General features: G+C 37.9%; 1 protein-coding gene across 1 annotated transcript; it reads left to right on the forward strand.

The window, feature by feature from the left end:
* Positions 1 to 477: 477 nt before the first annotated feature.
* On the forward strand, positions 478 to 19,325 carry LOC149829665 (actin-interacting protein 1-2-like). The gene is made up of 6 exons (XM_090015229.1): positions 478 to 721; positions 1,877 to 1,893; positions 2,084 to 2,506; positions 15,160 to 15,273; positions 15,472 to 15,879; positions 19,068 to 19,325. Exons 1-6 carry the CDS (start codon positions 478 to 480, stop codon positions 19,323 to 19,325), a joined length of 1,464 nt encoding a protein of 487 aa, XP_089871355.1.
* Positions 19,326 to 22,638: the final 3,313 nt, after the last annotated feature.

Raw genomic sequence — 22,638 nt, forward strand, 5'->3', positions numbered from 1 at the left:
CATGAAGGATTATAAACCTCTATCCACCCCTAGTGTCCTTAATCATAAACTCAGATCCCGGGATGGGGAAGCATATGAAGATTCCAAGAAATATCGGAGTCTTGTGGGTATGTTCCAATATCTCACCTTCACTAGACCAGACATTGTGTATGCAGTGAATCAAGTTTCACAATTCATGCATGACCCACGAACAAAGCATATGAATGTTGTCAAGAGAATCCTTCGATATTTAAAAGGAACTCTTGGAGATGGTCTAGTTTATCATCAATCCAAGACTAAAGGGGAGCAACATCGACTGGATGTATACACAAATGCAGATTGGGTTGGAGTTCCAGATGACAGGCAGTCGGTTTCTGGATATTGTGCTTTTCTTGATGGGAACTTGATGGCGTAGAGTAACAAGAAACAACGTGCATTTGCACGATCTAGTATTGAAGCTGAGTATCGATCTATGGTGGCTGCTACAATAAAGGCCACATGGCTGAGACATCTTTGACTGAAGTTGGAGAATCTATGCTACCCACCACTCTCTTGCGCGATAATCAAGGTGTCATACAAATTGCTTTTAATCCTATTCACCATAGTCGCACAAAGCATATAGAGATTGATCAATACTTCATTCGGCAAAAGATTGAAGATAGAGAAGTTGCACCTACTTATGTTCCTACGGCTGACCAAGTGGCAGATTTGTTCACTAAGGGCCGTACTAATATGCGTTTTGGTTCTTGAAGAACAAGTTGTCCATGTTGCAAAACCATGCACAACTTGAAGGAGGGTATTGAGAATGTAGTGTACAGGTCTAGTTCTAGACCCAAAATGATTCTTTTGTATTGTATTTACATGGTTGGTATTATCGGGTCTGGGTTGACAGACCCAATCCAACTTGTATCATATATATAACATTGAATATAGGGCACAACCTCTCATTGAGAATCATGTCAGTCATTGCCACCTCTCCTTCTTGCAAATCCCTTTCTCTTCTGCTGTGGATGAAGATCTGGTCGAAGGTGCTTGACTTCTAACAATTTCTACATATTCTAATTTCAAAAGAAGACATTCATTTTTAATATAACCCTTTCAAAACACCTACCATACATATGAAGATAGAAAAGCTAAAGATACATACCGGAATGCAAAATCCTCGAATCCATGCTATTCATTAATACGAATCTTTTTCAAGACCATGATGCCTTGCTCTGATACCATGTCACAAAATGGCATGGACCTCAATGCACTCTATAATGAACTCCAAGAATAAAAACACAATGCATTTGGATAAAAACATAATAACTAAAATAAAACACAATAGAATGTGAATGAATAACTTCATTAATAAAGAACATTAAAAATACAAAGAAAAATACATTTTAATCATCATTACAATACACTCAAAAACACACAAGAAGCTTAAAACTACCCATCACTCTCTTACCTTACAAAGGCACCCATATTTATAGAGAAACGGAGGAAGAAAAGAGATTAAAGGAGAGAAAAAGGGAGTCCACATTAGTTTGACTAGCTGTTGGACCTAGTCCAATGACTAGATTTCTAGCCGTTGGACCAGCAGTCCAACAACTAGTCTAAGTCAACCACAGTTGACTTAACTTTAAAGTATATAATATATATATATATATATGTATATATATATATCTTAACAATATTTGGGTTATATCATTTGAACATCTAAGACAAGTAGTTTGCATTGTATGCTGTATCTTAATAGCCTTTAGTTTGCAAACTTAATCTGTTGAAGTGATTATGTCACTATAAGAAATAGAGATGGTGAAAAACCCTTCATTTTCCTTGTTAGCTTCGAATCACATCGGCTACTGCTGGATTTCTGGTTTTGACTGAATTGCCTGTTGCAATTTTACAGGTGGATTAAAGGAAAGTGTTAATGCAATATTTGATACATTGTTTTTTCTTATTTTTAGGTCTTCAAAGAGAATGCACTTGCTGATTATGATTTTTTCTTTTGGTGTGACTCAACAGAAAGATACCTATTCATTCTTTGTTTTATATATTTATTTCTCTAGTAGCCAACTCTCATATCTTACTGCGAAAGCTTATCCTGCTGTTTCAGGTGCTAACAGTGTCTGCAGATAAAACTGCAAAAGTGTGGGAGATTGATGAAAATGGAAACGGTAAGGTGAAGAAGACACTTACTTCATCTGATTCTGGACTGGATGGAATGCTAGTTGGTTGCCTGTGGCAGAATAATCATCTTGTCACTGTTTCCCTTGGTGGCACTATTAGTATATATTCAACCAATGACCTAGAAAAGATGCCAGTATCATTTTCTGGGCACATGAAGAGCATCACTGGTTTGGCAGTCACCTCTGAAGGCAGCCAGAATATTATTCTATCTAGCAGTTATGATGGGGTGATTGTCCGATGGATGCAAGGAGTTGGATGTGCAGGAAGGTTACAGAGAAGGGAGAACTCTCAAATTAAATGTTTTGCAGTGGTGGAAGGAGAGCTCACCACATTTGCCTTTGATAACAAGGTAGCACCATTTCTTCATGTACATGTAGTAGTTGCCTTTATTTTTATATCTTGTGGTTTGTGTGCTTGCACCATCTTTTTGAAGCTGATTTTCTTGATGACTTATGATTGCAACTAGGCTGGAGAACATGATGATGTGTCTTTCTATTATCCAATATGATCACTGAAATGAATATATTTCAATTCAATCTTGCACCTTGATGGGGTAGGCAATTTACACACTAGCTAAAATTACTACTCAATGTTGAGTCAGGCATAGTAAGCCAACAAGATCTTGTGTTCTAAATAAAACATGTCTTGAGGGAAAAGACTGACTAGATGTTCATTGCAATTGAATAACAAGAAAATGAAATCTTGCGTTGATGGAGAAATGTTAGATCCCTCAATATAGAAATGGTACAAGAATGTGCTTCACAAAATGCCCTTATGTGATATTACAGAAGTAATTTTGGCATTTTAGAGAACAATGGAGTGAAAAATATAAAATATATAAAGAATATGAAAAGTGAAGTTATTGATGACTAGTATAGTTTTGTGAACTCCATGTATAGTGAATTGTGATAGTGTTAATAATTTTCTCCGGTGGTAAAGGAGCTTGATTGTAAATTATATTTTTATCAATAAAAAATGTCACTGCCTTTAAAAGTAGAACTACAAACTGCAAAGATTTTGTTATAAAATATGACAAATATTGAGATTAGGGGTGGCAAAACCTGACACGACCTCCCAACCCGACCCGCCAACCCGCCTTTTAGGCGGGTTCAGGTTGGGCTTAAACTAACCCGTTTAATAAACGGGTCGACCCGCCTTGATAGAAATCATGGGTTCCTTTCTTCATCTACAAGCAACAGCACAACATGGGGAGAGAGAACGTGGCTGCAGCAAAAATCCCTAATCAGGGTATTCATTTTTGCTTCTCTGATTAAATACACACAAATACAATAGCTAGGGTATGAAAATACCCATTACATGTTATGATAAAATTACAGCATGCCATTAATGAAACATTAATGAGCATGTGTTTAAAATGAAAGGAATTGGGTCTGGATTCTGAGTTCCAGACCTTATACTAAATGACATTATCTTTTCACCCCCCCTCCAGTTGTACATGGTTTTGGACCATGAACATCCAAAATCTGTCCTTGATAAGTCCTTTTGTAAACAAGTCAACAACTTGATCAGCAGTCCGCACGTATTCTGGTTCAGTTTCCTTCTCTTCAACCTTTTGTCTTACAAAATGTTGATCAATTTCAATATGTTTGGCACGACTGTGGTAGATAGGATTGAATGACATGTTGATAGCACTTTGATTGTCACACAAGAGAATACTTTTAGAAATCGATTCTCTTCTGTCAACAGGTGTCTGATCCATGTTACTTAGGCTGTAGTAGCTGACATTGATCTATATTCATCTTCTGTGCTCGACCTGGCTATGGCTTTTTGTTTTCTACTGCTCCAGGAGACAAGATTTAGCCCAATGAAAATGCAGTATCCTGAGACAGACCTACGTTCATCTGGATCTCCTGCCCAATCTACATCTGTGTAAGTAAGGAGTTCATGCATGTGATGACCAGGCATACTCTTTCTGTATAGAAGACCATCTCCAATAGTACCCTTCAAATATCGAAGAATGCGTTTAACGGTTTTCATATGCCCAATATGTGGTTCATGCATGAACTGAGATACCTGATTGACAGAATAGACAATGTCAGGCCGAGTGAAGGTAAGATATTGAAGCATTCCTACTATCCTGCGATATCCTGTAGGATCCTCGTACAAATCTCCATCTTAGCAACTGAGTTTCTGATGAAGTACATTGGGTGTGCTGAGGGGCTTACAATCTGTCATACCTGCCTTGCTAAGAACATCAATGGTATACTTATGCTGAGTAAGCGTCATGCCTTAAGGAGTCCTGTCAACTTCTACTCCAAGAAAGTATCGCAGTTTACCAAGATCCTTCATCTTGAATTTATGATTCAAAAGTTCTTTAACCTGTTCAATATGTTCATTAGAGTTACCTGTAATGATAATGTCGTCAACATATATCAATAACAGGGTAATTATATCTTTGCATTTAAATATGAAAAAAGAATGGTCAAGAAGAGACCGACTAAACCCATATTTTTCTACTTCAAGAGCGAAACTGTCAAACCAAGATCGAGATGCCTGCTTTAGACCATATATAGCTATCTTTAACCTGCACACGTATTCTTTAGAGTTCCCTTTTGCATACCCAGTGGGCTGCTCCATGTATACTTCTTCCTTCGGAGTTCCATGTAGAAACGCATTCTTCACATCCAATTGGTTGAGAGTCCACTGGTGCTCAACAGCCAATGATACTATGATGCGGATAGTTCCCATTTTCACAACTAGAATAAAGGTCTCATCATAGTCTTGTCCTTGCTCCTGTGTGAATCCTTTGGCAACCAGCCTTGCCTTATATCGCTCGATAGCACCATCTAGCTTATACTTTATCTTATAGACCCATTTTGACCCAACCACATTCCGATTATGTGGTCTGGGAACAATATCCCAAGTGCCAGACTCATGAAGAGCCGCCATTTTGTTGTTCATAGCTTCAATTCATCTCTTAGAATTTATTGCTTGATAAAGTGTTGTCGGTTGATCTTCCTTGCCCAAAGAGGTTAAGAAAAGTTGAAAATCCATCGTGAAGTTCTCATAACTGACCCACCTATCAATAGGATGCCGAGGTCGGGTAGACCTTCTGTGAGCAAGTGATTGAGTGGAAACATAAGGAGAATTATGCTCCTGATTAAAGCTGGGAGGTATCTCCTTCTCACGTCGAGAGTAACCAATGCCTTTATACCTTTCGGGGGCCAATAGTGATTCAGACGTTACACTTTCTTGAGTTCTTTGCGCAACAGTAGATACGTTTCCCTAGTCTCTTTGATTACATTAAGAAGAACATACATTATCAATACTAGAAAAGAGATCTGAGTTCAACCAAGGGTGATAAACTTCAATTTCAGGAGGAGTGCTAGCATTATGACCAAAATTTGATTCGTCAAACACAACATTTCTGGATATTTTTATGCGCTTGCTCACGGGATCATAGCATTTGTAGCCTTTGTAATCATCAGCATACCCCACAAATCTGCACTTTAAGGCCTTATCCTGAAACTTGTGCCGCATTGAACTGTCAACATGAACATAACATACACCCGAATACACGCAAATCGTGATAATTTGGATGCACACCATGCAAAGAGAAATAGGGTGATTTGTTCTCTAAGATGTTCATAGGCAATCAATTTATGACATAGACAGTTGTGTGAAAAGCCTCTGCCCAGAAGGTAACTGGAAGGTTACTATCATGCATCATGCTCATTGCACTCTTGACAATATGACAATGCTTCCGTTGAGTAATCCCATTCTGTTGAGGTGTGTGAGGGCAAGACACATATCTACTTATTCCATTTGTTTGGAGGAAATTTATGAAGTCATTTGAAGAGAATTCACCCCCTCCATCACATTGGAAACAAATAATATTCTGAGAGAATTGGTTTTGAACAAAAGAATGAAAATTCTGAAATAACTTGAAGGTTTTAGATTTACTTTTCATAAAGAAGATCCATGTATATCGAGAATAACTGTCAACAAATATGAGATAATATCTAGTGCCATACATGGAAGGAACTGGAGCCGGTCCCCAAACATCAGAACATATAATTTCAAATGGTCTTGAAGCTCTTTTATTAATGGAATGAAAAGGAAGAACATGACTCTTACACTGAAGACAACTAGAACACTTTTTATTATCGACACTTAAGTCTAGACTTGACTTGGGAATAAGACTACTTGAAACAAGCTTATCAATAAAGCGACTACTACAATGACCCAGACGACCATGCCAAAGATTCGACTCAATACATTCAGAAAGATTAAAAACACTCTCAGTAGAAACTGAAGATGATGATGTGAGCTTCAAGATGGAATCAACAGGTTGAACACGAGAGGAAGGATTCTCTTGGAACACGTACATATTTTCTTGACGTTTTCCTTCAGTGAATGTTTCTCTCGTTTGAAGGCCCTTAACACAAACAGAAAAAGGAGTAAACTCAACTGAAGCATTAATGCCATCTACAAGTTTAGAGACAAACAATATTTTTCTTGATATTAGGAGCATGAATGACATTTGAAAGTGCAAGAGAATAGTTGGACATGGGGATTACAAAATTTTCAATGTGCGAAATATGGTGGTGAGACCCATCTCCTGTGACTATACTATTTCTACCAACATAAGAAACAAGATTTAGGAGCTTACCAGCATCACCAGTGACATGAGTGGCTGCACCCGAATCAACATACCAAGTACCTTGATTATTCTGTTTGATATTCAATTCAGCTAAGGCAAATAATAGTAACTCTTTGACTTCTCCACTATTTTTCAATGTATCTGTTCCCTTTCTTGTCTCCAATTGCTTTCCTCTATTTTGCGGGTTAAACCAGCAATTTGCCTTTATGTGTCCCTTTTTGTTGCAGAGAAAGCAGGTAGGTATTGTCCTTTGCCTTTGCCCATTGGGAGGAACATTGGGTGTAGGTAGTATTCCACGACTTCCTTGTCCATTTCTTTCTTGACCCCATTTGTCTCAAAAATCATACCTACCACGTCCTCGCCCATAGGCAACTCCTGTGGCAAGAACATTGTGTGCTCCAACATGAGCATGAGTATCTTCAGAAAATCCTTTCAACGTCATCTCATACTGTAAAAGCTTGACACGAAGATCTTCAAATGTAGGTAAATCTGGCAAACACAATAAGGAAGTAACCATCATATGATAGTCCGACCCCAGCCTACTCAAAGTTTGTCGCACCATATCTTTGTCACTAACAGGGCATCCCACAATGGCCAATTGATCTGTAATAGTCTTCATTTTGTTCAAATACTCCATAATAGTCATGGAGTCCTTTCTTAGCATTTGAAACTCTTTCTTTAAAAATAATACTCTGGCCTGAGAAACTTGAGAATATGTCTGAACCAGTCGATGCCATAATTGCATTGTTGAGCATGAAATGAAATGGGGATCTTCGAAACACGAGCTTAGATTAACAAGGGCAAGTGTCAAGAATGACACTAAAGCATAACCCTTAAAAAGGGTATAACCGGAAACAAAATAAAAACAAAAATGTATTATTTATTGATATGAAAAACCAATTGCTTAAGAAGCATTGGAATGAAATACAAGAGGGGCTGCACCCCTTTATATACACAGCTGAAAGAGGACTCAATAGAGCTGTTGGACACAGTCCAACAGCTCTATTTAGAGCTGTTGGAATGTGTCAGTCCAACAGCTCTATTAAGAGCTGTTGGAATGTGTCAGTCCAACAGCTCTATTGCTAGTCAAGTCTGGACAGGACTTGACTAGCAACAGTCATTCTAGTTCAAACTGAACTAGATGACATAAAGACAAAAAATAAAAATAAAGGAAAAAAAATACAGAAAAAAAAGAAATGAAAAATGTATTTATATATATATATATATAATAATAATATAATATTATTATATATACATATGTGTACAGTTTTACATTTTAACACTCCCCCTTAAACTTACGGTACAATGAGCGAAAGTTTGTTTAAGAGAAAGTGAAATCGGGGAGCAGCGAGAGGCTTTGTAAAGAAGTCTGTTAACTGATATTCTGAAGTGACATATGGCAGATCAATTATCCCGTGTAGATATTCCTCTCTGACGTAGTGACAATCCATTTCAATGTGTTTGGTGCGTTCGTGGAATGTTCTGTTACTGGCAATGTAGATCGCACTTTTGTTGTCACAACACATTTGTGAAGCCTTTGTTGCTTCAACTCCCATGTCAGCAAGCAGTCGTCGGAGCCAAACTACTTCCATGGTCGTGGTTGCCATGGCTTTGTATTCAGCTTCAGTGGATGAGAGAGATACCTTCTGCTGCTTTTTACACCTCCACGAGATCAATGATTCCCCTAAAAAGACACAAAAGCCAGTGGTTGAGTGTCTGTTATTGGGATCACCTCCCCAATCAGCATCAGTATATGCAATTAAATCAAGAGAAGAGGAGGAAGATAAGAAAAGTCCTTGTGAAAGAGAGGACTTGATGTATATGATAATACGCATGACTGCTCCCATATGAACAGAAGTAGGAGCATGTTGAAATTGACTTGCTGTATGAACAACATGTGCTATATCTGGTCTGGTAATGGATAGATAGGAAAGTGCCCCGACAAGCTGTCTATAAGGAGTAGGGTCTGCAAGAAGTTCTCCATCATCAATCTTCATTTTAACATTAACAACTTCTGGAGTGTCAACTTTCTTATCATCAGTAATACCAGACCTGAAAACAATATCAAAAGCAAATTTAGTCTGAGATAATAAATATCCTCTAGGAGAATAAGCAACTTTAATGCCTAAAAAGTATCTCAACAAGCCCAAATCAGTCATTTCAAAATGAGATTTAAGAAGTGTTTTGATTGTTTCAACTCCCTGTTTATCACTTCCGGTGATGATCATATCATCCACATAGAGAAGAAGCACAATGATCCCTGCATCAGAATTCTTAATAAACAAAGCAGTGTCAGTTAAACAGAATTGAAAACCAATATCAATCATAACACGACTAAACCTATCATACCAAGCTTTTGGTGCTTGTTTAAGTCCGTAAAGAGTTTTTTCTAAGCGAAGGACTTTACCCTTAGGAATACTTAGACCAGGAGGGGGTTCCATGTATACTTCTTCAACTAGCTTTCCATTTAAAAAAACATTTTTGACATCCATTTGAAAAATAGACCATTTTTTGATAGAAGCTAAGGCAATTAAGGTTCGGACAGTAGTCATACGAGCCATCGGAGCAAAGGTTTCTTCATAATCAATCCCATATTCTTGGGCATAACCTTTGGCTACTAAACGGGCTTTATATCTTTCAAGAGTACCATCACTCTTGGTTTTAATTTTATAAACCCATCGACATCCTATAGTTTTCTTCCCTGAAGGAAGATCTTGAATATTCCATGTAGAAGTCTTTTCAAGTGCATCTAATTCAACTTTCATGGCTTCTATCCATTTGATATCATTTTTTGCTTGAAAATATGTGGATGGTTCTTCATATGAGTGAATTAATGCAATAACTGCCCTATATGTGGGTGAGAAAGACTCGTATGATACAAACCAGTGGCATAGCTAGGATTGACGTGGGGGATGGGCAAACAGGGGTGTAGCAAAAAAAAAAATGGCGTGATAGTCGGGGGCTCAGGGGCAGCGCCCCCGAAAAAAAAATTGAGATAAAATAAAAAATGGCTACAATTATTAATAAAAATCTATTTTATATGGACAAATCAAACTATTTGCTGCAGTCAGGGCTGAGCTGGGCTAGGACTGGGCTTTTAAAAAAAAAATAATTTAACTGTTTCGAGAGGCAGGACTGGGCTACAGCCCATTCCTGCCCCCGCCCCCCCCAGCTCCGCCTCTGACCACCAAGATTGGCCGTAGAACCCCGAAAAAGCTTTAAGCTAAAAAATGAATACATTTTTTATGACACCAATGATGACCAACATGCACCATATGCAGAATTCAAGCAAAAAGAGTATAAAAATGCCTGTTAGACAAAAAATACAGACGCCCAATTATTAAAATCTGTCAATGGCCACAGTTACTCACTACAAGAATCCTAGACAATCGAGAACAAGCAATTCACTCACCAACTATCTGGTAGATAAAGATACGCTATCCGTTGCCTTCGTTACATTGATAGACATCCATACCTTGTTTTAGCAGCAGGCACAAAAGGAGAGTCCTATGCACGCACGATGACCAAGAAAGGATAGCAAGATTGACTCTTTCAATGAGGTTGCACCCAAAAAGGAGGAAAGAAACTAGACCCACGTTCAGTTGTGCCCCAAAAAGAAAGGATCAAGAACCAAATTGAAGGATTGGCCTGTATTGCTCCTGTAGAATGGATAACTGGATACTGTATCACCAGAGCCACTGAACATGAACAAAACCCACCCTCAAATTTAGGAGATAAGAGGGTCTTCTTCAAACTGCTAGCGATGGTTGCCGGAGATTGGCAAAGGTCCGACTGACTGTGACAGTGGTGCCTCGCGTCGCCGGAGATTGCAGCCGAGAGGGAGAAGCTCGGAGGGGGGCACTGCCACCGCGGGTTCACCGAAGGGAGGCCGGCGGCACTGCAGAGCACAAGGGTTGCCGGCGAATGGGGTGGTCGTCTTGCCTGTGACTGAAGGGGAACGCTGGAACGGAGGGGCAGAGCTTTAGAAAACTGGCTAGGGTTTTACCCCTCGCCTCTTTTGGCAGGCTCTAGACTCATCGAGAGCCCGGGTCTCGGTCGATTCAGTTTCACGAGTCCCAATTCGACTCGGTTTTCCGAGTCATGAGTCGACTCGGTTTCAAATTTTAGGGTGGGCGGCCACCCACCCATGCCCACCCCTGGCTCCGCCACTGATATAAACTTTCCTGGAGGCCTCGAGATTCGGGATGATTGTCTAGTTGGAATGTTAGAATATTTTTCAAGTGCACATGGAGGATTAGACTCTTGTCGCCTGGAATATTGAATACTAGTATCTCTATGAACTTCTTCATTTTCAACATTAAGATCAATAATTCTTTGATCATCATCAAAGTTACAATCAAGGTCATATTCATCAGATGTTGATATTAGATCTAGCAAAAAGGAGTACTCAGTGACGTCTTTTAATTTTCTAAAATCAAAGAAGCTCTCCTTTTCAAGAAAGGAAACATTTCTAGACACATATAATTTATTATTTTTGAAGTCAAAACATCTATAACCTTTCTGGTTTTCAGCATATCCTAAAAAGGCACAGGGAATCACACGAGGAGAAAGTTTATCATTTTTGTCAGTAAATATGAAACATTTGCACAGTTTTATATTTTAACAGAGCAGTCATCTGGAATTGCCACAAGCACTTCTTGTGACAATGTAGAAGTGATATAGGCAACCAACGCCTGATCTCACTTCATCCAGGATACATACTCAGGATTTCTAACATAGGTAATAGAAAGATCTTTCTCACCATTCTTTTCTTTTTGTGGTATGAATTCTGGAGGAACAGGAACAAAACCATCCAGATGTCCAGAAAGGTCCTGACTTCTTATGAATGGTATGATTTGTTGCTTCCAAGTTAGGAAATTGGAATTGTTCAGTTTCTCAGACACGAGTTGGCTGAGAAAGTTTGAGGAAAGACCAGACTGAGAATGAGGGATTGAGTCCATATTCTTTTGAAGCCAAAAACAAGAAGGAATAAGATCCAACCAAGAGAAGGAATAAAAAATAAGAAATGGCCTTACGACAAAGACCCAACCACAATTGAATTCTAGTATAATTCAGAACGTAAATTTTAATATCAGAGAAGTCTAAAGACCAGACTAGTTTTTTTTTTTAACTGATGAACACGAGGCAGAAAAACAGGACTGCACAGTAAAGAATCTGTTCTGAATAAAATTCAATCAGTAATAGGTACGTTATTTTGAAAATATTGTGTTTTCCTTTTAGAATAATGAGAAAACAGGCAAAACAGAGATGAAAATGAATTCGAAGATGAAATTATTTTAATCAAGATAGATCTGGGCGTGCAGATCATAATCTGATCTGACGTCAATATGCAAATGAGTTTGGAGTGATCCTTTTCAACTCTTGTAATCACACATAGATCAAAAAAATTGATCTTGCTTGATTATTTTGCTTATGGATGGGTAAGATCACGTGCAGCAATGTGAAAGAAGTAGTAGATATGACAGAAGAACAACAGGGAATGAAAGAAGGAGGAAATATGCCAACGTGACCAAATTTCAGTTTTGGATTTTGGAAATAAGAGAAACACGTTGGCTTAAATAAAAAAGGGGAATCAAAAGGAGGTACTTGAAGAAGACAATAAGCAGATTAATGATGTATTTCAAAAGAGCAAAAAGAAAGAGGAGAGTACGAAGAAGAGATTTCAGTCCGGACTGCAGATTTAAATACAAGAGAAATCGATAGGAAAAATGAGAAAACAGGTACCTTAGAAGGAGACAAATCAGTCATAGAAGGAACCGATCTTCAATATTGAACCTGCTGCTCTGATACCATGATAGAAATCATGGGTTCCTTTCTTCATCTACAAGCAACAACACAGCATGGGGAGAGAGAACGAGGCTGCAGCAAAAATCCCTAATCAGGGTATTCATTTTTGCTTCTCTGATTAAATACACACAGATACAATAGCTAGGGTACGAAAATACCCATTACATGTTATGATAAAATTATAGCATGTCATTAATGAAACATTAATGAGCATGTGTTTAAAATGAAAGGAATTGGGTCTGGATCCTGAGATCCAGACTTTATACTAAATGACAGTATCTTTTCACGCCTAACCCGTTTATTAAACGGGTCGGGTTCGTGTTAGGGGTATGCCAACCCAGCTGACCCGTTTAATAAACGGGTTAGGCGGGCGGGTCAACCTGCTAACCTGCCAATCCGTTTACCCGACCCAACCCGTTTATAAACGGGTTGGCGGGTCGTGTCGGGTTACCCGTTTAATAAACGGGTCGGGTTCGTGTTTGCCACAGCCGACCCTTTTAATAAACGGGTCGGGTTGAGGTATGCTGACCAGCCAACCCGCCGGGTCGACCTGCCAACCCGACCCGATTGCCACCCCTAATTGAGATAGGCAACAATGCTCCATCTTGAGGTGTTGCAAAGATATCTATCGAATTGATTTATGAAGTCAAGCCTTGAACTCTCTTGGAGAATTTGCAATTCTATTCAGAAAATTTGAAGTGCTAAACATCTTGAATGCAACTCTTTCTTATTAAAGTGGCAAGTCACCAATATATGGTTGCTTCTTTTCATAGATATTATTTATCACCATAAAGCTTCCTAGAAGTTTCACCTGAATCTCTGCCTTTTGTAATATTGCTTTTACATGAATTCTTTTCAAATGGCCCAAAAGACATGGCTTTATAATTTGGCTTCAACATTTAAGCTTATGATCATTTGTCTCTTTTCTATTCAATGGTACGGAATTCACTCTCAAAGAAAATAAAACCAGAGGCGGTTCTTTTATGCACATACATGCAGGTCATCTATTTTGTACTTCAAAGGAATTGGCATAGAAGATTCCTTTTTGATGAGTAGCCTTCAATTTTTTGAATATTCATGGCCCATCTCAGTATCATTTCATTGTGCATGAATTGATTAATCAGGCTAATCGGATAACAGATATGTTAGTTAATTCACAAGGCTCCAAACTGACTAATAACAGTATCTTCCAACATATTCTCTCTAAAAGATAAATATACTCTTTGTTGTTCTTGTAACTTCAATCTCTAAGAGGTACGTAAATGAGACCAATTTCTTGATGTCAAATTCTTGAATTAGAAACTTAAATAGCCTTTGAAATTCTATATAATATTTCATTGAAATAGTTTGACCAAAATATGCAAGTAATATCATTTTCAATACTCCTTGAGAAGAAATAAAAAATGAATTGAGATTTGTTCACGCCCATGCTTGAAATGAGCAGTACTACATCTTTTAAGCAAGTAATTCAACTTTATGTTCATGTGGTGAAGACGAAGAATAGAGAAGAGATAACAGGAGGTACCACAGGGCTGTAAAGTGCCTCATATGGTGGGTGATGTCGCAGTCAACTCTCTTGTATGTTATGTCTAACTTTAGGTTAACCTAATTACACATATACCTTTTGAAAGGTACACCTTGCCATGTAATGATATAATATGACGAGCAGTGCTTCATTGGCCTAATCATAGCACTATGGATATTGTTTTGTTCTGACATTGTTACCGTGCCAGTTGTAATTTTGACATATAAAATGTCATGAGCAGAAATTCTCTTGATCCAATGTTCACAGCATAAGGAATTGATTTGTATGTGACAGTTGACACTATTTGTTATTCATTATGTAAGTTGTACAAGTGGAATTTGATTTTCGCACGTGCATGGTATAGTCAACCTCTCTCACGCTCTCTATAAACAGGCAACTAACTACAATTTGTATTCATACATGTGCATATATGTATTGGATAAACTGGGAGCTATGTCACATAGGTACGGGTGCAAATGCGGGGGCGGCGATGCGGCACTTTAAAAGAACTTGGGTGTGGGGGTGCGGGAGGGTATATATATATATATATATATATATATATATATATATATATATATATATATATATATATATATATATATATATATATATATATATATATATATATTTAACACCACCCCTTTACCCTTTCTCGTGGTACCCCATTCTCAAGCCCCATCCCTCTTTACCCCTTCTCGAGGTACCCCTTATTTTTTTAATTGGGGGGGGAGGGGGTGCTCGAGGTACCCTTACCCATTATCGAGCCCTGTCCCTTTTTTTAATGGACAAAGTTAACCAAGTCCATTTTGGACAATGATAACCTTGGGTGCGGGTTGACCGAATTGGGTGCCACACCCGCATCGCGTCGACGTGGGTGCAGAGGCCTCTTTGGTGAGTCCCTGTGACATAGACTGGGAGCATGTCTGTGCTCGCTAGTATGTCTAATGGCAATAACATGTGAAAGATTTCCAAAGGCTATTCGGTTGGAGATTTTCTCCTCGTTTTTAAGTTATATTGTCCTAGTCCAATTTGATGATTTTATCAGGTGTTCTCCAAATATTTGGTCCTCTTCTTTGATCTTCGGATAGTAAATATCAGGGATAGTCCATATATTCTTGTCTGGAAAGCTTTCCAGCCAATTATAAAAGTTCAATACACGGTAGTATTGCTCACCAAGTCTGATGAATAGCATATTCCTTTAATAAGGAACAATTTCTTAATCTACCTGCCAAATTCCAATTGATGATATCCTGCTGTGGGGCTTATATTTTGTTGACTGTACAACAACTGTAGCTATGTACAATATGTTCAACTTGCTTTTGCTACAAGAGATGATCCTTTTCCCAAAATTTTACAGGTAAGGAGAATTCCGCTGCATGCTGATCAGTGTGGTGATGAAGAACAAATTGATATTGGTGCACAACCAAAGGACTTAAATATTGCACTTGATAAGCCCGAGCTGGCATTGCTTTCAACTGATTCAAGAGTAATCATGCTTCGTGGATCCAAAGTGTTGTCAACTCTGAATCTTGGGTTTGCTGTGACGGCATCTGCAATTTCACCTGATGGAAGTGAGGCCATTGTTGGTGGCCAAGATGGGAAACTCCACGTCTATTCTGTCAATGGGGACACTCTCACTGAAGAGTCAGTCCTTGAGAAGCATCGTGGTGCTATTAACGTCATTCGTTTCTCCCCAGATGCCTCTATGTTTATTTCTGGTGATCTCAATCGAGAAGCTATTGTATGGGACCATGTCACTCGAGAGGTACCATCTCTCTCTCTCTCTCTCTCTCTCTCTCTCTCTCTCTCTATATATATATATATATATATATATATATATATATGTGTGTGTGTGTGTGTGTGTGTGTGTGTGTGTGTGTATCAATCCTTGAACACAAGCACACACACATAACAAAAAGAAAACAAGAATTGGTGTATGTACAGAGTCTACAGACAGTATGCGAGGGAGATGCACATTATAACACTTTGCAAACCATGTAAATCCTTTTTTTTTGTCTAAGAGAAATAATTTAAAACAGGGGATAAGAAATCTTTCAACAAGCTTACAGAATAGATCAAATTAAGATTCTTAACCACCAGTCCTATTCCGACCAATCCAAGCTAAATCCCCATCTGACCATTTTATTGGCACAATCCAAAGCTTGTTTGAACAACCACTGAAATGCTGGATAAAACCAAAACAAATGCTCAATTGTTTCGTTCTCATCGAAACAGAAGTAGCAAGTACTTGCAAGCTGGAAACTTTTGTCTTTCAATTTGCACTGGTTATTAACCTTATCAAGTGCTAAGAGCCACACAAATATCTTGGCTGTAGGAGGGATGGAAACCCTGGACGGTGTCATTTGGAAAGTGGTCTACATCTTTACAGCCAAAAGCATGGCTAAATGAAGCTATAGAGAACATAACACATCCGTCACATTTCCATATAAGGAATTCTCGCTGTCAGAAATTTTCCATGGGCCTAAAAATCCAATAGCCATAACCAAAACCAATCTTCTACCTCTTGCACCTTGAAATTCCTTCTGAATTCAGTGAACTAACTAGCTCTTCCTTTCCAACATTCACTTACAAGTATGCTGTTATCTCTGTTTATGTGAAAAAACGGTGGATATCTTTCAGCAAGAGTTACATCCCTGGACCATAAGTCAGTCTGGAACCTCAGCTTGACCCCTTTGCAAGCTTGATTTGAACCATAAACTTAATTACCAATTCAATCACCCCCCTTTGCAAGGTCGTACTCCCTTGAAGATTTGATTATTTGGTTCCAGCCAACCACACCACCAGCTGAGATAGAGCTACCATTTCCACGTACCAATCCATTTATCCCCTTCACCCAAGCCTATGGGACCAAAAAACAAGTTAGATTCCAGATTTGTTCAAAGCTAACAGTCAGATCTGCCTATGATTCCAGTAAGTGTTTTAAAATTTAACATTCAAAACAAAGAAATCTTCTGAAAAATATTAAATCCATAGAGAAGAAAGAGGTTAGAAGATTAGAGGAAAAAGCATGAAGATGAGATTAATAGATCACTTCGTCATGGCTGCTCTAATTCTGTGTCAATTTTTGTCATTTCAATTTGACTCAATGAAATAGGAAAGAGAAAATGAATATTCCAACTACAACAGGTTGATGTCCCAACTCATTAATCACATGGGATGATCTCTCATAATAGATTAATCCTCACTAGGATTGAGTTAATTTTTTTTTATTAGTCAAGCTAGGTTTGCCTGAATATGGCCCGGTTGAGATAGTGTGACTCCAACTGGTACTACAAATCAATTACCCGAGCCATTGATGACAATGATACAATACTAATGCATGTTACGTAAAGCAAAAATAAAAACACATATTGAAGAAATGCCACGTATCCTTACATCTTGTCCTTAAGAGTTAATTAAACAGAAAGATGAGCATTGTCAGGGATAGAATGGGCATGTTACAAGCTGTCTGAAATTACAGAACACAAAAAAATTGACATGAAGCAAGTTGAAGGAACTGGGAAAAGGAGGAGCCCAGTAAAGATTGGAGATCAGCAATAAGCAGGAATATTACTATTGGGGACCATAAGTTTAGCTTTAAGCAACAATGGGATTACAAAGCAAATTGTGGTGCATAAGACAAATACCAGTTTTGATAATAATGGTGTACTTTGCTATTAATTGCATGTTCTGGATTTTCATGAGAAGGTGACAAAGCAATCAAGACCTAGAATGAATTGATTCGGCGCAATATCCCTGTTATGAAAAATGTAGTAGACATTCATTCTATTGTATGTCAATGGCATTCTAGATCCAAAAACCTTGAAAATTCTTAAGCATTTATGGCCTTGTGTGCGGTATTATAATTACCCTTGTTTTCCTAGACTACAAAATGCCTATGTCACACGGACTCGGCTAGGGAGGTGCCGCACCCGAGTCGACACGCCCCGACACGGGTGCGGACACGGGTGCGGCTTCGGACTCGGCCCGGACTCGGTCAACGCCGAGTCGGACTCGGTCAACGAGTCCAGGCCACGTCCGTCCACATTTTGGACTCGGTCAACTTTGACCGAGTCCAAAAATGTCCATTTTTAAGACAAAAAACAAAAAAAAACAATTTTTATATATCTTTTTTTTTAATATATAACCAGACTGTGCAATGCATGCAGTTGCACAGTCACAGACTGTGCAACTGCAACTGCACAGTCATTGCACACAGTCTGTGTGACTGTGCACAGTCTGCACAGTCACAGACTGCATTGCACAGACTGTGTGCACAGTCTGTGTGACTGTTTCACAAGTCACAACTTATGTAAAAATATGTATAAAACACGATAAAAGGTAACCCAACCATTTGAGATAGCTAAATAAATGCTTTTCCAGTTTCAAAAAATACTAGTTTCACAAGTATTAGAAAAGCTAGCTTAAGAAGTACCATAAAGAAATGGGAATGCCAAATTGAAACTTTCGAAAAAATTAAGGTCATAGTTTTGGCTACTTAATTTTAATTGTTTACTAGAATTATATATATATATAGCCGAGTCCCCGTGTCCAAAATTTTTGAAATTGCGCCGCACCCGTGTCGCACCCGCACCCGCACCCGCACCCATGTGACATAGCAAAATGCCATGGTTCAATTTATCAGGCACAATGTAAATCCTATATGGTTTTTTAATTTTCTTTTTGTTTCCTAAATTCTTTTTACACACATTAAAGTAGTGGAAGGCTGTCATGCTTCATCCATGTTTTTTTTTCTTTATTTTTGATAGATTTTGTCACTATATTTAAGTTGTTCATACTTCTAACTTTTTGGTTCCCATTTGCATAGTCCATCTCTCTTTCTTCCTTTCCCTTCCGCATTAATCCTTTTTAGAAATGTAATGTTAATTACCAAGGTTTGATTTTTAACTTCCTGAACATTTGTCTCACTAACCAGTTGACTATCTTCTGCAGGTTAAGCTTAAGAACATGTTGTACCATACTGCTCGTATAAATTGTGTGGCTTGGTCTCCTGATAGCACAATGGTTGCTACGGGATCTCTAGACACAAGCATAATTATATATGAAGTTGATAAGCCAGCTTCAAGTCGTATAACCATAAAGGGTGCTCACTTGGGAGGTGTTTATGGATTAGTTTTCAATGATGATTGCACTGTTGTAAGCTCTGGTGAAGATGCATGCATTCGTGTGTGGAGATTAGTGCAGCAGTAACGGGATCGTAACTGCAATTGATGGTTGATTTGGTTTTGGAAGCAAGTTGTGTGGCCTTACATTTCTTGCTCTGTGCAGTCTTCGTCAAAAGAATTCTCTGTTTTGTTTGTAGGAAAACCCTTTCCAGTTTGTCTTTGATTGAAGACTAGAAGAACATAGCAGAATGGCTCGTGTTTTGATATGATTTTGCTTATGTGAGTTTTTCGCCTTTTTTGGGTTATATTGGGTGTTTTTTTTTTTCCTTCTCCTTTTGTCGGTCTGATCAGCCATGCATACACCTAAATATTTTCCATGATCATATTTGTGTATGCAATGTTCATTGCTGGAATTGTGATGAAATAATAGAATGCTTAATCCCTTGGCCTATTCGCACTCTCTTCTTTGTTCACGCATGGATATTGCTTTCTTTTCGGGGGGGGGGATGAAAGAGACACTCTTTCGTAGGAAAGAGAACTTTTACTAAGGGAGGTGAAACAAACATCTCCATGGAAAACATGTGGTGGTGTTTACATAATAAAGGCAAACAAGCATCTTTCCTGTCAAAATGGGTTCACACCACTGTTGTCTGTATCGGAATCGGACTTGTATCATTTGGCCCAATGATTCAGGTGAATCCTCCAATATCCATTCTCAAGTGAATTATTCTGAATTGGCCAAAAAATAATTAAAAAATATTGTGTCAATCAGAACTTGACACATGTTAAAGCCATTAAAATAATATAAAAAATTAATTTTAATCTATTTTTTACATTTTATTAAAAAATAGCCAATTTAGGTCAGTATTTTCTGGTGCATCGACATTCAGGCCAATATCGACAACACTGGTTCACACCTTCCCCCCATGGGAAAGAACTTTTTCTCATGCGTCCCTTCAAGAAGTGGCTTCCCTTGGGTGGGGATGCAATAAACGCCCTCTTGATGATATTTCGATCTTAAGAATATGAAATAAGTCTCCATATGGGAACTGGTAGTTGGAGGGAGTTTATGCATTTGACAAAGTGGCAGCAATCCATTTCTGGATTTGGCATCTACCATTTTATGAGGTGGTAGTTGCTAAATCCAGTTTTCAATGCAAATACAAAGGCCGTCTCACCTCCTTTCTCAAATGCATAAAGTGCCTTAACATCATTCTCTGGCACAACTGCCACTCAGTGAATCATATTTTTGATCCTATATCCGACCAAATTTGATTGTTCAGTTGCATTTGATAAGCTAAAACTATTCGAGTATAATTCGATTCTGATTTTGCTATCAAATCTGATAAATATCCAAATTTGAAGGATATATGAATCTGTTTATATGTAACATATAGCGATTACGTAATGATTTATTGTGATAGGTATTATTATGTACAGTGATTACTGTGATAGCGATTACTATGTATAGTGATTATTGTGACCTATGTATAGCGATTAGTACGTATAGCGATTACTTTGATATTGATTATTGTGTATATGATTACAGTGATAGCGAGTGTGCAACGATTATTATATATAGGAATTACTGTGTATAGCGACATGTAAAAGTACAAATGAGAGTAATTTTGATTTGATACAAATAATATGTTATTTTGTGCTACACAGAGGTCAGAAGATAAGTAGAGCACCAGGTGAAAAGCTCAAAGGGCGGTGTCAGTGGCCTGCAGTTCTGTCGTAATATGGACATCTGAGTGAATATCAGAATGATCAATTATGAAATATGCACTTCAGTGGCTTTCTCGTATTGGAACACTATGACCCACCCGGTCAATAAGTGAAATCATAAGATGAACACATTCCAGTTTGATTCTTTTGAGATCACCATGACCCTAGAAGATGTGCCACAAATTACGGGTCTTAAGTGCCATAGAATTGTTGTCCTAGCATGAGATTCAAACTATAATGCAAGGGACAAGTGCACGACCCTTCTAGGAATGTCGATGGAGGATTGGGGTCAATGTATTTTTGGTGAAAGAAATTTCACATTAATGAAAGTTTCTTCTTTTCGTAATAAATGGGAAGGCCGGTCTGCTACATGTGCATCTGAAAGAGCTGACCAAGAGTTGCGCAGCTTCCTTCTTTATTTTTTTGGACTTACTCTATTTTCGGATTTGTCTGGTTCGAGGTTAAGTTACCTGTGGCTGCAGTTCTTGAAAGACTTCGATGAAGTAGACAACTATGCATGGGGTGCTACTATTCTTGCATTCTTATGCTGTCAACTTTACCGTGTGAGTAAGGGTACAAAAACCGTCAAAGGGTTTTAGCCATTTGTTAAGGTAAATATTTATTACATACTTGGTAGTTATAGACTAATGTCGTTGAAGGTTATAGTCTTACTAATATATTATTTTTGTAGGCCTGAGCATGAGAGCATATTGTCGCCTTTTGTCCTCAGTGTGGCCCTGCGATTTATGGTTTTTCCAAGATCGACCGATAGGCTACAATAAATGTCAAGGAGGATAATGCTAAGTTCATTTTAGATGGTCTGCAATTAAATGAGGTAAATGGTTTAAAATCGTTTATAATCGTTTCAGCATTTATCATTCATTAGTATAAATTGTTGAAATGTTTAGCATTCTTAAGTAATCATCGCTGCAAGAATTTGTCTTCGTTAGTACAAATCATTATCGCATTAGCATTTAGCATTCATTAGTATAAATCTTTCTAATGTTTAACATTCTAAAGTAATGATTGCTTATAAGATTTTGTATTCCTTAGTACAAATCGTTATTGCTTTAGCATTTAACTTTTATTAGTGTAAATCTTTGAAATGTTTAGCATTTTTAAGTAATCATCGCTGTAGGATTTTGTCTTCGTTAGTACAAATCATTATCGTATTAGCATTTAGCATTCATTAGTATAAATCGTTCTAATGTTTAACATTATTAAGTAATGATCGTTGCAGGATTTTGTATTCCTTAGTATAAATCGTTATCGCTTTAGCATTTAACTTTTATTAGTGTAAATTGTTATAATCTTTAGCATTCTTAAGTAATGATCGTTGAATGATTTTGTCTTCGTTAGTACAAAGCGGTATCGTTTTAGCATTCATTATTGTAAATTGTTGTAATATGTAGCATTCATTAGTGTAAATCATTTTAATACAAAACATTCATTAGCAACAATCGTTGTAATATATTTAGCACTCGTTATTATAAATCATTTTAATATTTAGCATTCATTAGCATGAATAATTATGCCTATACCTAAACCATAATCTCCAATGTACAGGTTGTGTGGAGACTGTATGAAGATGGGGAGGACGAGGACCAAGAGGTTATTGCTGAGGCTGCGAGACTGTCTGGCTGCAATATTTGGCTATTTAGCAAATCTGA

The sequence above is a fragment of the Nuphar pumila genome, chromosome 8 (genome assembly GCF_984573655.1).
Source record: "Nuphar pumila chromosome 8, dmNupPumi1.hap1.1, whole genome shotgun sequence".
Lineage (NCBI taxonomy): Eukaryota > Viridiplantae > Streptophyta > Magnoliopsida > Nymphaeales > Nymphaeaceae > Nuphar > Nuphar pumila.

Excerpts from the sequence above, each read along its gene's own strand:
- LOC149829665 (XM_090015229.1), top strand. The coding sequence starts at position 478 with ATGGCTGAGACATCTTTGACTGAAGTTGGAGAATCTATGCTACCCACC. Across the intron at positions 15,274-15,471 it reads TTATAAAAGTTCAATACACG|GTAAGGAGAATTCCGCTGCA; the intron begins GTAGTATTGCTC and ends AAAATTTTACAG. Across the intron at positions 15,880-19,067 it reads GGGACCATGTCACTCGAGAG|GTTAAGCTTAAGAACATGTT; the intron begins GTACCATCTCTC and ends TATCTTCTGCAG.